The following is a 15,349-nucleotide window of genomic DNA, read 5'->3' on the forward strand; positions in this document are numbered from 1 at the left end:
CTCTATTTTTATAAATCATTTGTCCATCCATAGTTCAAATTTTTACTACAAGTTTTCTGTCAGTCCTACCAATGTATGTAACTCTTTACAATAGCTTTTCAACTAAATTATAAACTTTCCCCATTCTTTATTAAAGAGGTCCTCTTCCTGGTTTCTAATTCTGCCTGTAAGCTTTGCCATCTTGACGTCGTTCATCAGTTTTGTCGGCCACTCTTCTTTGGTGGGAGTTGTAGACCCTTAGGATCATCTAGTCCAACCCCCTGCAAAACAGGGCAGCCAAAGCAGCATGGCTCCATGAGTGGCGGATTTCTGTATAAGCTAAGCCAAAATCCCTTATTTGGGCTGCTGATCCCTTATTTTCGAGGCTGCTGGTCCCTTATTTTCAAATCTGTAGGTTGACAGCTATGGCTGTTGCCATTGTGTGGAGCAGCTCTGTATGCAGGTAAGGGGGGTTTTTTGGTTTGTTTTTTACCACTCCAGCACGAACATTTTCTTCTTTTTAAAAGGCGTTTATTTTGGAAGACTAGTAACTCTCAAGCGCCTATACAAGAAAACGTGGAATGCTCACGTCAATGCTCCCCAACCCATCGACGCGCTTCCTATTTAAACGACGGCAAGTTTTCTGAGCTCGCCTCTGATTGGCGCCCATGCCGGCTGGCCCCGCCCCTTTAGCCGCGCTCCCTCCTCCCTCCGGAGCTGCTTCCACCGCCCCCAATTAGCGCCGCGCCTCCGCCGGGCCACGTGACCCGCGTGCCGCTGCCGGCGGCGACCGACGCTGCGCGCGCGCGGGGTTAGGGAGCGGTTGGCCAACATGGCGGCGTCGGAGGAGGACGGGGGCTTCGGGGACGGAGAGCGGCTGGATTTCCTGAAGGAGCGGCACGTGCGGTTCTTCCAGCGCTGCCTGCAGATCCTGCCCGAGCGCTATTCGTCCCTGGAGACCAGCAGGTAGCCCTCGCGGGGGTGGGAGAAGGACAAGCGCCTGCCTAAGGCGGCTGGGCATCCCGTGGCGGGTCTCTTCCTCACGTTCATTCTCGCGTAGAATAGCCCTCGGAGGTTTCCCCCACAGTGTCAGGGAGCGCAACGGGGGCGGCAGCCCCTGGACCTCTGGACTTGCCCAAGGTTTAATTTCTAAATCTGATTTTCTGCTTTCCTACCCCCGTCCAACTCTCGACCCCCCACCCTCAAATCCATGTTGGTTGTGGTATAGCTCAGAACTGAGGGGAACTCTGTGTATGCTCTTTGGGTACTCTTGCTCATGTTAAGCTTCAACCCAATTGGTAAAAGGTAGAGTTTGGTATGTATGTATGTATGTATTCATTCATTCATTCATTCATTTTGTATTCTGCCCTTCATCCAAAGACCTCAGGGTGGTTCACAGCATAAAAATATAAACTGACTCTATCCTAGCTTTTCAGATAAGAGCAATGGTGAAGAGGTGAGGAACGCCGTGTCCTTTCTCTTTAAAGTCCACTAAATTCATGTGCTTAAACGTAGTGGCTGAACACCCGTCTTTGGTGCTGAGTCTTATCAAGCGTTAAGCCTTGGCTAAACATGACATGGTGAGGTTTGCTTCTGTACTGCTTTCTTGTAAGATGAACAAAAACAGGAAGGAGGTACAGAAAAAACGTGAAAAGGAGAAACTTGTTCCCAGATGTGCCAGCTAAGATGATTATCGCAGCTCAACTTGTTTTGGAGTACAAGTTGAGCTTGTTTTGGAATACAAGTGGAGCGCTCCTTCATACAATACAACTTGTTTTGGAATACAAGTTAAACGCTCTTTCAGAGCCTTGGTCTCAGTTGGGAGCAACACCTCCTTTATGCAAAGAGAAATAATTTTAGTACAGCACGAATGCAAATATTTTACTTTATTGGCTTCACCAGGATCTTTTCAGTTTCTTCCACTTCTATCTTCTCTGTTACAGCTTCCTGACCCAACTTTCAGTTTAGTTCAGTTGTTTCCAAACTGTTTTGGGCCACTGCCCTCTTGGTTCCATAAACTTGGTTCCCAAGTGCCCCCTACTCTATAAAAAGCATTATTCAGAATAGTGGTTTGCACAACCTACTAAGGAAAGTAATAACACAGTACAGTGGTGCCTCGCAAGACGAAATTAATTCGTTCCGCAAGTGTTTTCTTCTTGCAAGTTTTTCGTCTTGCGAAGCACGGTTTCCCATAGGAATGCATTGAAAATCAATCAATGCGTTCCTATGGAGACCGTCCGGGGACAGAGGGGAAGCGCCGCGCGCCTTCCCCTCTGTCCCCGGACCTGTTTTAAAGCAAGGGGCAGCGGGGAGAAGATTGCTTCTCCCCGTTGCCTACCCCGCAATCTCTGTCCCCGGACCTGTTTTAAAGCAAGGGAAGGGGCAGCGGGGAGAATCGCTTCTCCCCGTTGCCGCCCCTTGGTTCAAAAGGGGTCCGAGGAGAGAGGGGAAGGCACGCGCGCCTTCCCCTCTGTCCCCGGAGATTGCGGGGCTGGCAACGGGGAGAAGCAATCTTCTCCCCGCCGCCCCTTGCTTCAAAAGAGGTCCGGGGACAGCGGGGAAGACGCACTGCGCTTCCCCGCTATCCCCGGAGCTTGCAGGGCAAGCTTCGTTTTGCGAAGCAAGCCCATAGGGAAATGCGTCTTGCGAAGCGGCTAAGAAAACGAAAAACTCCTTCGTCTAGCGAGTTTATCGTCTTCCGAGGCGTTCGTCTTGCGGGGTACCACTGTAAAATTCAAAATAGTAACAATTACAGTATTCAAAATTGAATTAAGCTAAATAGTTTTAACTGAACAAAACTGATGAACTTGATCCAGTTCATCAAAGCTTTTAAAAGTCTGATAGTCTCTTGTTCCCCGCTCAGGGGGTGGTACCACCCGCTTTGGGAACCAGTGGTCTAGTTGGTGCTGGAGGAGATGCTGGCAGCTACAACTACTCCTGCTTAACCAATAAGTAAAAAAATTGTCCAGTAGCACCTTAGAGACCAACTAAGTTTGTTCTGGGTATAAGCTTTCATATGCACATGAAAGCTTATACCCAGAACAAACTTAGTTGTTCTCTAAGGTGCCACTGGACTTTTTTTTTTAATTTCGACTGCATCAGACCAACATGGCTACCTGCCAGAATCTATTCACCAATAAGGTTACGGCAAGTAAAAAGAGCACTTTAGCTTGGTTGCTTTTAAATATGAGCAATGGTTCTTTTCTTCAGTTATTCTCTTGAACTCAACTCATTTTCTTATGGCAACGATGACCAACCAGATTTTTACTTTATGCCCTACCTTAAGTGTTGCTTTGGTAAAGCAATCAGGTAGGCAGGCCTATAAATTCCAACAGGGCCTACAGATACTGCACGCCACAGCCCCACTCCTTGTACCCTCAGAATGTGACTTAGATTATATGCCGAACGTATTTAACATCATGTTTATGTCTAAGAAACTCAGTCAAACTGGGACAGTTTTTTTGAAGTGTTAGAAACAAAAAAACCCCTCAACCCTATTTAAATAGAAGGGCTATTATCCTACTGTAAGACTGTTGAACTTATATAAGTGTAGTCTTATGCACACTTGGGATCAAGCCCTATTGAAAGCAGTGATATTTGCTTTTGAGTAAACATCCATAGGATTGGAAACAGCTTCAGAATTGCTCTTGGAACATGAAGGTCTGGAAATTTGGAAGGAGGGGAAACAATTTGCTAGAAAAATTTCTAGAAGTGACAAGAGCTGTGGTGAGAAATATATTTTAAAATTTATTTAGAAGAATCCTTTATGAGTGGTTTTCATTCTGGTCTGCAATCTGTAGAAATCCCCAGTTGGGTAGTTTGCGGGAGAGCAATGCAAACATTGCAGAGAGCTGCTAAGAGTTTAGAACTTGAATATTAAAGTCATCTTTATGATGTATGAAAAAGCTGAAAGAGTTGGAGGAGAAATAAAACCCCTTAGAAAAAAAGAGGATGTTGAATTTGGTCGGCAAGAAGCAAATTCAGTTTGAAACCTGATTTCTCTTTAGGAATGAAATCACCATTTAGGAAATAGTTCATTTTCCCCCTACTGGTCAGTTTAAAAGAAATCAATTACTTAAGTAGAAATTATTTTCTAACAGGAGGAATTTGTTTAGTTAGCTAATGGGAATGAGACCCCTCACTTAATATTTTTGTAAACGGTGCAGTCGTACCTCAGAAGTCGAACGCCTTGCGAGACAAATGTTTTGGCTCCTGAACATCGCAAACGCGGAAGTTGTTATTCTGGTTTGCGAATGTTCTTTGGAACCTGAATGTTCGTCGTGGCTTCCGATTGGCCGCAGGAGCTTCCTGCAGCCAGTCGGAAGCCACACCTTGGTTCCTGAACATTTTGAAGTCGAATGGACTTCCGGAATGGATTCTGTTCGACTTCCGAGGTATGACTGTACTATGAAAGAGCAAGGAGAAAAAAGGTTTACTTTCTATGTTGCAGCTTTTCTACCAATGATTGGGGAATGCTGACCCACTGAATATTAGATTTAGGAGAATCCTCCTCAGGGCAGCAGCATTTTTTCCTTGAATATGTTCTCCAGTATATGGAGCCACCTATTAAAGAACCTGTTCTAATAGCTATGCAGGTAATCTGTGCACTTAATTATACCATGGCTCTCAATAATGCTGCAAGCAGTGTGATTAGTTAGTAGTCTGTGATCTGTGAAAAGCAAAACAGGTTACAAGTAACAATGGGTGTAGCAGACCTGGAGGTTGTTGCAGAACCCAGATAGAGGTGAATAAAAGCATTGTAACCAAGACTGCAAAGCAAAGTGTACATTGTGCTTAATTATAAGGACTCTTGTCTGACCTAATCATTAATAACTTGAATTGCTACTGGTCTGTGTCTGGTAACTATTATGTGCCACCAAAATGTAATTAGATGACATCTCTGTTTGTAGAGAAAACTGATGTCACATGAATCCAAGAGTGTACTGCGGAGCTTTCCAAACTTTTCAAGTTGGTGACACTTTAGACGTGCATCATTTTGCGACACAGTAATTCAGTTTTACTAGCAAACCTTTGCTTGGTTGAACTATCCCCTTTTCAGCCCTGGGAGGAGCACGGGGAGCATTTGTGTGACACACCTACACACTGCAGCTGACGCACTAGTGTGTTGCAACACACATTTTGGAAATGTACTGCATGTCTGATGTACTGCAACACCTCTGTAGGGGTATTGTCAAACTCAGTAGCAGGTGGTGCGGGTGAAGCTGCATTGCTTTTCCAACACCACACATTGGACACAGCATGGTGTGCCGTAGTGGGAGCATCTCATTGGCTCAGCTGCTGCACATGTGCCAATCTCCCACTGCCTTTCCCCTTCCCTTCCCTTCTCTTCCCTGCCTTCCCCTTCCCCTTCACTGCTATGCACAGTGTTGGAAAGACAGATTGGCAATGCAGCCCCATCCACACTGTCCACTACTCATTGTACTAGGAAATTACTAGGTGAACTTCCTGGGTGTTTTATTAGATTTAATTTTGACTTACTTGGCAAAAATCTGACAGAATATGTTCTGGGCAGCAATTTTGAAAGATAAATATACTCTTAAAGTAGTTTGTGTGAAACTGTGTCAGATAGGTATACTATTAAAACAAAAGACGTTTGAGAATTAAAGATAAAGTCAATTATGGAATGTCCTCCTTTTGGAGGTGCACAAAGCACCAACTTTCCCCTTGTTCTATTGCAAGGTTGAAACCTAGTTGTTTTCTCGGGTATTTATAATTTTTTATTGTACCAGTAGTGAGCAGCTCTGTGTTTTAAGATTACTATTTATTGTTTTGTCTCAGGTTGGATAAAAATCAATGGTTTTTTTAAAACAAAAAAATAATAATTCTACGTCATGTCAAGAACCTGAGACCTAGGTTCCAATGCAGCCATTCAGGCCTCTTCGGCTGGCTCTTGGCACACTCTATGCTATACTCCTACCCACCAATGTTTCATGTGTGTGTGCATAAACGCCTCTGACATTTGTGATGCTGGAATGTAACCTACTGTACAAACATAAGCTGCGTCCTTTCTTTGTCCACTTTTGCCTCTGGACCTGCCTATCACTTTTATGTGTCCCGTGGATAGTGGCCCTTGGGTTCAAAAGGTTCTCACCCTTGTTCTAAGTGGTCTAAATGTTGAATTTACAACTCATTAAGAAATACAGTTGACTCGCAACTTGTGCTGTGCTTTTAGGGATTGTGTGTAAAGCCAAAATCACATATAGTAAGAACAACCCCAGAACTGTCCCTGTGTCCACCTCTACCTTTCCAAAGGCTCTGGAGGTGCTTTCAGTGAGCTTTAAAGCTCTTTCCATGCCAAGTTTTCTTGCTGCGGAAATCGCTTTTAAGCTCTCCTCCTTGCTTACCAGGCTCCCTCCTGGAGCTTCCCAGAACCTGATAACCAAGTATGAGAGCTTAATAGCTCTTTCTGCATTTAACCTCTCCACCTTGTGTGTGTTTAATTTGTGCAATTGCAGTTGGCCAGCCAAACATAAAGCTGTGATCATTCAAGTTGCAAGTTGATTGTATGCAACAAAATCAGTCTCCTTATGATTCAGAATAAGGTCTAACAATAAAATGCAAAAATATTATCCTAGTAACAACAATAATAACAGGACTCCAAAATTAAATCTTCATCCCAACCCAAGTCCTTAAACAGCACTGCATCCTGATAGTTTTAGGCATCATGATCATCATGTTTTTCTGGACTCAAAACAAGATGGTCTGCATCGCTTTCAATAGTAATAGTTTTTGTAGCTGGAATCAGTCATTGCATTACTGTCCCAGGCCAGGTGGGAATAGGCCCACAATGGAGGTCTTGCAGGGCTCACAGTTAAGATGGTCTATGGTTTGCATTGTTCACACGCAACTGTATGGAGCCACATTGTAGGGACACCTGCATCACCTTTTTATCTGCGTAATTTCTAGCACCAAAATGTGTCTGATTTGTGTTTGTTACCTGTCAGATTGCATTTTTCTTCCTTGGCTCTCGGTGCTGAAGACATTTTTCTTTCCTGATTTTGATGCTAATGAGCCAGTCATTTTACAGCTTCTTGAACATGTTGTTATTCTACGTTTATGTGTGGTCTGCTTCATCAGTCAGAGAGACTTGTTGGTATCGGTTTTTCACTCCTTCACTCCAGGTGGAGTTGGTTAGTGAAGCTTGACAGCAGCGTGGCTTTCTGCCTGCAGAGTTACATGTAAGCCAGCTCCCTGCAGCATATTGTCAGGTTGCAGCACTCATGTCTGTTTTCAGTTCATGCTGGAGCTGACACATAACACAGGTACTTCTTTGTGGCTTAGAAGTACGACTTCTCATGCTTACAAACCATTTTATATCGATGGTGGGTAGTAATATCCTGCTTTTCTTCCCTCGCAGGTTGACAATTGCTTTTTTTGCACTCTCCGGTCTGGATATGTTGGATTCCTTAGATGTGGTGAACAAAGAAGATATAATAGAATGGATTTATTCCCTGCAGGTCCTGCCCACAGAAGACAGTGAGTGAGTTTTTAGCTTTTCTCTTACTGACATTTCATTACACTCATTTGTGCTGCTTTTAGCTTTTGATAATAGAGAGCAAACCCTTGTTCAAAGAGATGCTGAGCAGTGACCATCTTACTTGTAACAATTGAAAGTGCTTAGCAGTACTAAAATGTAGATGCTCTTAGCCAGGTCACAGAACTGTCCAGTGAAGCCTGTCAAAGAGCTATAGTGAGTTATAGATGCAGTTGTACTAAGCAAAGTAGGCTAAACTTTCAAGTAGGGGACCCTCTGCTTTTTTTAAAAAAAATGTTGCTTTGATGGGTTCTAATAATAATAATAATAATAATAATAATAATAATAATAATAATAATAATTGGAGTGTTATGATTAGACAAAATACCTTCTGAATGTTTCTAATTTAACAATATATTAAGAATTTCAACATATCCTTCTAGAAGGATTGGAGAAGATCAGTCTACATCCCAATCCCAAAGAAGGGCAGTGCTAAAGAATGCTCCAACTACCGCACAATTGCACTCATTTCACACGCTAGCAAGGTTATGCTTAAAATTCTACAAGGAAGGCTCAAGCAGTATGTGGACAGAGAACTCCCAGAAGTGCAAGCTGGATTTAGAAGAGGCAGAGGAACCAGAGACCAAATTGCAAACATGCGCTGGATTATGGAGAAAGCTAGAGAGTTCCAGAAAGACATCTACTTCTGCTTCATTGACTATGCAAAAGCCTTTGACTGTGTCGACCACAGCAAACTATGGCAAGTTCTTAAAGAAATGGGAGTGCCTGATCACCTTATCTGTCTCCTGAGAAATCTCTATGTGGGACAAGAAGCTACAGTTAGAACTGGATACATATTCTAGAAGGATATGTTGAAATTCATAATATATTGTTAAATTAGAAACATTCAGAAGGTATTTTGTCTAATCATGACAAAACATGTTCATGATAGTTTTTTATAAAGCTGCTTAAATGTGCTTAGATGGGTCAATGGCTTTGTTCCTTCTTAACTGTACTGAATTTCCTTGTAAGACTTATTAGCTTAGCTGTACAAGAACTATGCAACTACTATAACTTGCCAGAACTATTATTACATTAATGAACGTTAAGCCAAACCCACCACTACTATAAGAGAACAATGGAAGAATAACAGGGAAACTCAAGCTAATTGATAGAACTGAGTCAGATGTCAATACAGTAATGCACTGTTGTCCTACTTGTTGGAAGTCAGTGGTCTTGTACTCTTGTGCTCTCTGCTCCATCTAGGAGGCAGGCTTTCAGAAAAAGAGAGCAGTACTGGTAGTATATACCCCTTCCTCCTTAGTTCCACATCTTGAAATCACTAAGGCTGCTGGTGTGTGGTAAGATATTAGAAACATTTGAAAAAGAAATATACATATAAAATCAGGATCCTCGTGCCACTCTATCTCTGATCACCAAAAGCCAACACATGCAAGATAAGGCTATCTAGTTACTAATCATGATGGCAGTTTACTGTTTTCAGCATATCTCTGAATGCAGGTTTCTGGGGATCACGAGTTGAAGGAGGCTATTGTGCTCTTGTCCTGCTTGCGGGTTTTTCTTAGGCATCTGTTTGGCCACTGTGGGAACAGAATGTTGGACTGAATGGATCTTTGGTCTGATCCAGGAATGCTGCTCTTAACGTTCTTAAGTCAAGTGAAATATTTAAAAGTCTTGTACTGCTTTCATTTGATGCTGTGACTTGGGTTTTGGAGAGTATGGTGGGAGAAGACTGTTCCACAAGTGTTTCAAATTAGTTTTGATATTGGTCTGACTTCTTTGTACTTTTTATGAACCAATACTGAAAAAAGCAGAAGTCTAAAAAGACTCTCTTCAGATTATTGGCAGTTTCACCAATCAGATTTATGGCTAAAATGGGATCAATATTGACACGTGTTGCAAATGGAGCAGTATTATACTACAAAAGCTTAAGAGTTATGAGGTCCATGATAATCTTGTTTTGTTTTTGAACTTACTGCATACATGTTTGTTAGTTGTGTGGTGGTGGGGATATATTCTCTACAAAATAAGACTTCCTCCCATTACCTCTGATTTCAGCTGTCTTTAGAATAATTCCAGAGGGATTGTGAGTCTGTTAATAGCACGCACAAAAATGAGGCTTGCAACAGCTTAACAAACTTATTTTTTCTCTTTAAGATGCCACAAGGCTCCGGTTTTGTTTCCTTAGAGTAATGATTAGTATAACTCATTGGAGTGTGTTACATCTTTTTTGTTGTTGTTGTTAAAGCTTCAATTGTTTTCAGTAGTAGTACCATTTATATGCAGAACAACCACTAGATGGTGCCATTCCACAATTGAAGTACTAAATCCTTCCTGTGACAGCTTCCAGAGGGGAAGCTGTGCTAGTCCGTTGCAGTAAAAACAAGGGGCAAGCTACATTTAAAGTTTTGTGACACCTTTAAGACTATCAAATTTATTACAGCAGAAGTTTATACTTTAATAGGTTTCCTAGACTTTAAGATGCTGCAAGAGACTCTTACTTGCTGACACAGCTTGTTGATTTTTTGCCATAGTAAGTAAAGGATACAGCCACTTGTGATGCCTCTGACTTCTCTTAACATTTAATCTTTAACTGTAGCTGATTAAAAATATTAAATGATTATGAAACTGTCCTCCCCCCATACTTAAAAATTCAGTAACATGGTTTTCGAAGATGTAGTTTTATGTGGCACATATCAATAGTATTGACATATTAATAGATATGCACTCACATGAAACATCCCCACTGAAGCTAAAATACTTCTTATTTTCTTAACATCTCCCAAAACCTGTTTTTAAATTTTGGAGTTTCAATATTAGCCTTAGACAGTCTTCTTGACTAATTACCATAAGACCTCATCTATAATAATTGATTCAGAGCAGCTGCTCTTTTTGTTTTGAAACTGTTGGATTAACTCCTACTCACTGAATAGTGATCATGGTTTGTCTGTTAATCTCCGATTCTGTGTGGCGTTCTCCATGGTTGTTAATTTCTGGAGTGCTTGACTTAAGAATTGAAGGCTTATGGGACCTTTAAGGTCATCTTGCAAAAGGAAACTTAAAAGTAACAAAGCTAATGAAGGTATTTAAAAAACCAAAACAAACTCTTGACTATGATCTGCATTCTCTTGGGATGGGTAATGAGATGTTAGTGAAAGATTCAAGAAAAGCTCTTTGAGCTGAAAATAGATTTGGCTCTTCTTTCACAGCAGCTTTCTGCAAAACACAACGAAGACAGGCACTGAAATGAAAACCTGCCAGTTAATAGCTAGAACCATGTTCTGAAGCTTCTTCTGTACGCTAATTTAGTGTATTTTCTGAATTGAAATACAAGAGCAAAACCAAGGGTGGCAATTGACCAAGTTTTACTCAGAGGAGATCCACTGTAATGACTAAGTTGGGCCCATTAATTTCAGTAGGTGTACTCAAAATAAAATTGAGTCACTTACAGTCCCAGGTTATCAATTCACAGCTGCATTCTTTTCACATATAGGTTTAGCTTTGCTGGGAAATGTCATAGCCCACTGTATTTCATGGCATTTTGGTATGTCAGGTTAAAAAGAAGAGAAAAATCATCTCTAAATTCTCTATAAATATTTTCCTTTGTGGAGGACATTTCATGAGTTTAACTTATGCCATTATACATTTACTGTGGCTTTGGGGCCAATATGGGAGAGAGATGTTTTGTTGCAGTTGGGGCAGATGAAGGCAGCTGCACCATGGTGTTTTCTTCTCTCTGTGCTCCTCCCAGAGCTCATTCCTCCTCTGGTCACTGCTATGGATGCACAACCTGACTGTCTGTCTACAGGCACTGCAGTCCCTGCTTTGCCTCCTTCCCACTTTTGTTAGCCTCCACTAAATCAAAGAGTCTTCCGTGAATGGAAGGATGCATTGGATACAACCCACCATAAATACTGGAGTGACATTAAAAATTAATAATATGTAGGAGGACCTTCATTATTTAGTATATCTCAGATGGAAAAAAACCCCCCTCTTTAAACAAGAATTCTTTGTGCAGGATGAATGCTTTGTATGCTTGTGATCCCTGGAGATCCCTCTTGGGGGATCTGACTGGTACTGTTGCATGAATAATAGAGTTTTTCTTTCAGTTTTTAGACAGATAATATACATAAAAGACAACCAATTGGTACATGAACTCTTTAATATAATTGCTGTAATAAATTTGTTTTTGTATGGTTCTATATGCCTTACTTTGGCTCAAAGTTTATATAGTTGTATGACATTTGTGTTGGAGCTGTATTTTCCTGGCAGCAAAGGACAGAACCATGAGGCAGGTGTAAAATCCTCAAGCAAGAGTTTTATTTACAAACTTACAAACACAAAGCATGTGGGTGTTCTCTTTTGCAGACAAATTCAAACTGCAACTTCTCCTTTTGTACTCATCACTAGTTGTATCTAATCAGCCCAGAACTCACAGAAACAGTTCTTAAAGTTACAATCATCTTTTCTGTTTCTTTGCAGAATGACTCCTAACAATTTGTAAAACACAGTTTGTTTTTATTTAGCTGCTGCTTATCACAGCTCTTATCTCTGCAAACGTGTTAGGCTAGATCCCAGAACAGCAGCTATATTTTCCTGGAAGGTCAGTCTGAGGAGGGGATAGACTGAAAAGGGCTGGCTGACCATTTCTACATCAACTACATAGGCTGGAGTGTTTGTAGAACTCAGAAAATGATGAGTATGTGGCAGGGTGGAAAAACTAACCACTCCCATTGGCCTTCTGTGAAAAATGGTTGTAAATGCAGAGCTGCATGTGGCAGAGCTGCATTGCCAGCGCCTTTACTCCAAAGTAAGTGGGTTCACAGAGTTCAATAGGAGTTACTCCAAGTTAAGTTTGCAGGATAGCAGTCTGAGCTAGGGAATATGATTTGGCATTAACCATGAGCCAGAGAAAGACTTTAAATTTCAGTAGAATTGTTTAAAACAAATAGATAGTAATTTGAAAATGAATGCACAAAGTTAAACTAGGGTTGTTTTGTTTCCTACAAAGGGTCAAACATGCATCGCTGTGGATTCCGTGGTTCATCGTATCTGGGAATGCCATTCAATCCGTCCAAGGTTAGTGAATACTACATGAAAAAAATTACAGTGCTTTCCTTTGCAGCCTTTTAACAAATATTTACATGATCATGAAATAAGGCTCTGAGGTGAGCATTTTTTAAAGTAAAAATAGCACTCTATTTTTGTAAATTCTGCTCGTAAATTGAAAACATTTCTGTGAGGCAGAACAGTGCTCTTATTATCGAAGCCATATTTTAATGAAAGCTAGAAATGGATGCACAGCTTTTTAATGTGCTTTATGCTTTTAAAACCAATAAGAATAGAAAGTGGGAAATTGTCTACTCAGAAGCAATTCACATTGAATTGAATGAGGCTTGCTCCCAGATAAGTGAAGTTAGGATTGCACCGTAAGTTACTAAAGTAACTACATTGAATGTATGTGGGCAGGTAGGATGTGTGGAAGCCTGTGACTTGAAAATGTAACGGTTTTGTTGTTCTGTGAACCCCCTGTGATCCAAGAGTTTCAAGTTGATGTGAACATAGGGTACTCTGTTAACTTTTCATAGAATCGACTAAGCAGTGAAACTGTGCAACCTCTGCTCATATCCTACTTGAGGTCTGTTAAAACGAACAGCATCTGCTCAGCAGCAGTGCTTGCTGGAGTATGTCTTCAGTTCAGTTCTTTATTTTGGAACCACAGGTCTTTCAAGATGTGCCCACAGAACACTACTTTTAAAAGTAGTTCTGGTTTTATTCAGGTTTATCTTGCTTTTAACTTTACACAAATCATGGCCATTTGCAACTCCTTCGGGTCTTTATCAGATGCAAATCCTGCTCACTCTCTTTCCGTCATTCCATAGCCTGGACATGTACAGACAAAAGGTGTTAATGCATGACTTACCATAGTTTTCCGTGTATAAGACGAGGTTATATTATTAAAAAATGATGCTAAAAATTGGGGGCTTCTTATACACTGATATTGGAGAGATGGGATGGGTGATTGGTGTCTGCTGCGAGCAGGAGATTGTCAGCACCATTTTTGCGGGTGATTGGTGGGTCTGCCAAGGTCTGCTGGTTATTGGCTGTTTTGGTGCTTGCTTTTGGCGAGTGTGGAGACGATTGGTGGCTTCGTCGATGTGTGTGCAATTGGCTGTTGCGGGTGAACGATTGGTGGCAAAACTCCTCCCTCCAATACTGCGCAATTCCCCCCCCCCCCAAGCTCAATAACTGTGGGCAATCTCCCCCCATTTTCTTGAGTCCCAAAAAAGAGGGGGGCGTCTTATACATGGGGGTGTGTTATACACAGAAAAATGCAGCAAATCCTCAGATTACTGCAGTATTGCCTGAACCACACATTTGAATGTTGTATTCTAAATGAGGATATTCTTCATTGGAAACCTTCACCTTTATAACATGGCTGTCTCATGTAGTTTGTGGCAGGCGCGAGAAGTGGGGTCCTTGAAGTATGAACAGCCTGTGGGATTGAAAGTGGGTTAGAAAGGGAACACAAATCAAATACACGGAATGCGAGTTCAGAGGAGTCAAATAAGTCTGCAGTGTCAGTGTGCTAGCAGGCTGGCTGCATGGACAGAAATTCCATTCCTAACATTTTCTGTCTTGCTGTTATCAGGACAGCATCAGTGTGGTTCTTGTGAGGAAGCCACAAAAATAGATGCCCTTAAGATAGACTAGCATGATGGGCAGGCAAACCAACACGTGTGGGCTTTTCTTTACAGTTGTGAGAGGTGTGAAGTCCTTCTTTAAAAAAGACTAGACTTTCTAAAAGCTGCATAACACATCAGACTTACATCATATCCATAGTTCCATAAGTTTGTATCCAGCCTAAAGCTACTCCGTAGACTCGCTGAAATAAATGAAAATCTACTCTTAGTATGGCTTAGAACCCATTATCAACGCGTGGAAGTGAGAGAGAATGCACATCACCAGAATGTAAGTCGCCTGAGCTTGAGTGGCCTCTTTTTAAAATAGGGTTGCCATATTTTGAAGGGCAAAAAAGAGGATACTATGATGGCCATTCAAAGCAAATAAATGCAATTTGTCTCAAAATTTACCTCCTGAAAAAGAGGACATGTCCTGGAAAAAGAGGACACATGGCAACCCTGAAATTCTCATAAACAGAGTGTGGTTATTTTTTAGGTTGTCACTATTTATATGGTGCGATCATATTTCTAAATTTATTGAAAGTAATATTAGATGTGTGGTGATAACTCATTGTATCCTTTTACATGGTGCCAGAATTTTGTAACCTGGGATCACTAATGTAAATCCCAGGAAATACTGAAAGGTATTGTGAAGTGCTGCCTTTCTGCAGGACCAGCTTGTTAAAATATTCTATTTATTTCTCAAGCTGTTTGTCTTTCTAGACTGAACATTTCATGAATATTTGTAAAGGAAAGTCTAGTTTGGTCATCTATCCTAGTACAGTAGTTGAGATCTGTAATACAAGACTAAACTGGCACACTGGAAGCCGCCATCAGTTCATAGAAATCTGTGCAAAATTCTTCTGGTGCTGGAAATGTACCCTGGTCTTAAAATAACTGTCACACTTCCTGCTATTTGCATAGCTGCTGCTATGTGTGGGTCATGCAGAGGTGGGCATTTATATATAGCCATTCAGGCAATTCTCCTGCATGTTTCTCCTGCCCAGTGTTAGAAACTGAGATGTGAAAACGGGGAGTTAAATGGCACCTTAAACCTAGGTTGTGGGTGCAACAACAGAATGTCCAGGAGCGCTTTTTTTTAATAACAGGAATACAAAGCTGAAAATGATTTTTCACATGGTCTAGTCCTTCCCCTGCCCTCCCCTCTAAT

At 41.4% G+C, this 15,349-nt stretch overlaps 1 protein-coding gene across 3 annotated transcripts in view; it reads left to right on the plus strand.

Annotated features, from left to right (window-relative positions):
• The first annotated feature begins 762 nt into the window (after nucleotides 1-762).
• PGGT1B (protein geranylgeranyltransferase type I subunit beta) overlaps nucleotides 763-15,349 on the plus strand; it is a 29,948-nt gene continuing 15,361 nt past the window's right edge. For 2 of the 3 annotated variants that reach the window (XM_028748513.2, XM_028748514.2), the window contains exons 1-3: nucleotides 763-945; nucleotides 7,358-7,476; nucleotides 12,507-12,574. In XM_028748513.2, coding sequence (XP_028604346.1) covers nucleotides 812-945; nucleotides 7,358-7,476; nucleotides 12,507-12,574 — 321 coding nt within the window. In that variant the 5' untranslated portion in view covers nucleotides 763-811. The remainder of the gene's footprint in view (nucleotides 946-7,357; nucleotides 7,477-12,506; nucleotides 12,575-15,349) is intronic. The other variant, XM_028748511.2, reaches the window with a different exon arrangement.

The sequence above is a fragment of the Podarcis muralis genome, chromosome 11, assembly GCF_964188315.1.
Source record: "Podarcis muralis chromosome 11, rPodMur119.hap1.1, whole genome shotgun sequence".
NCBI lineage: Eukaryota > Metazoa > Chordata > Lepidosauria > Squamata > Lacertidae > Podarcis > Podarcis muralis.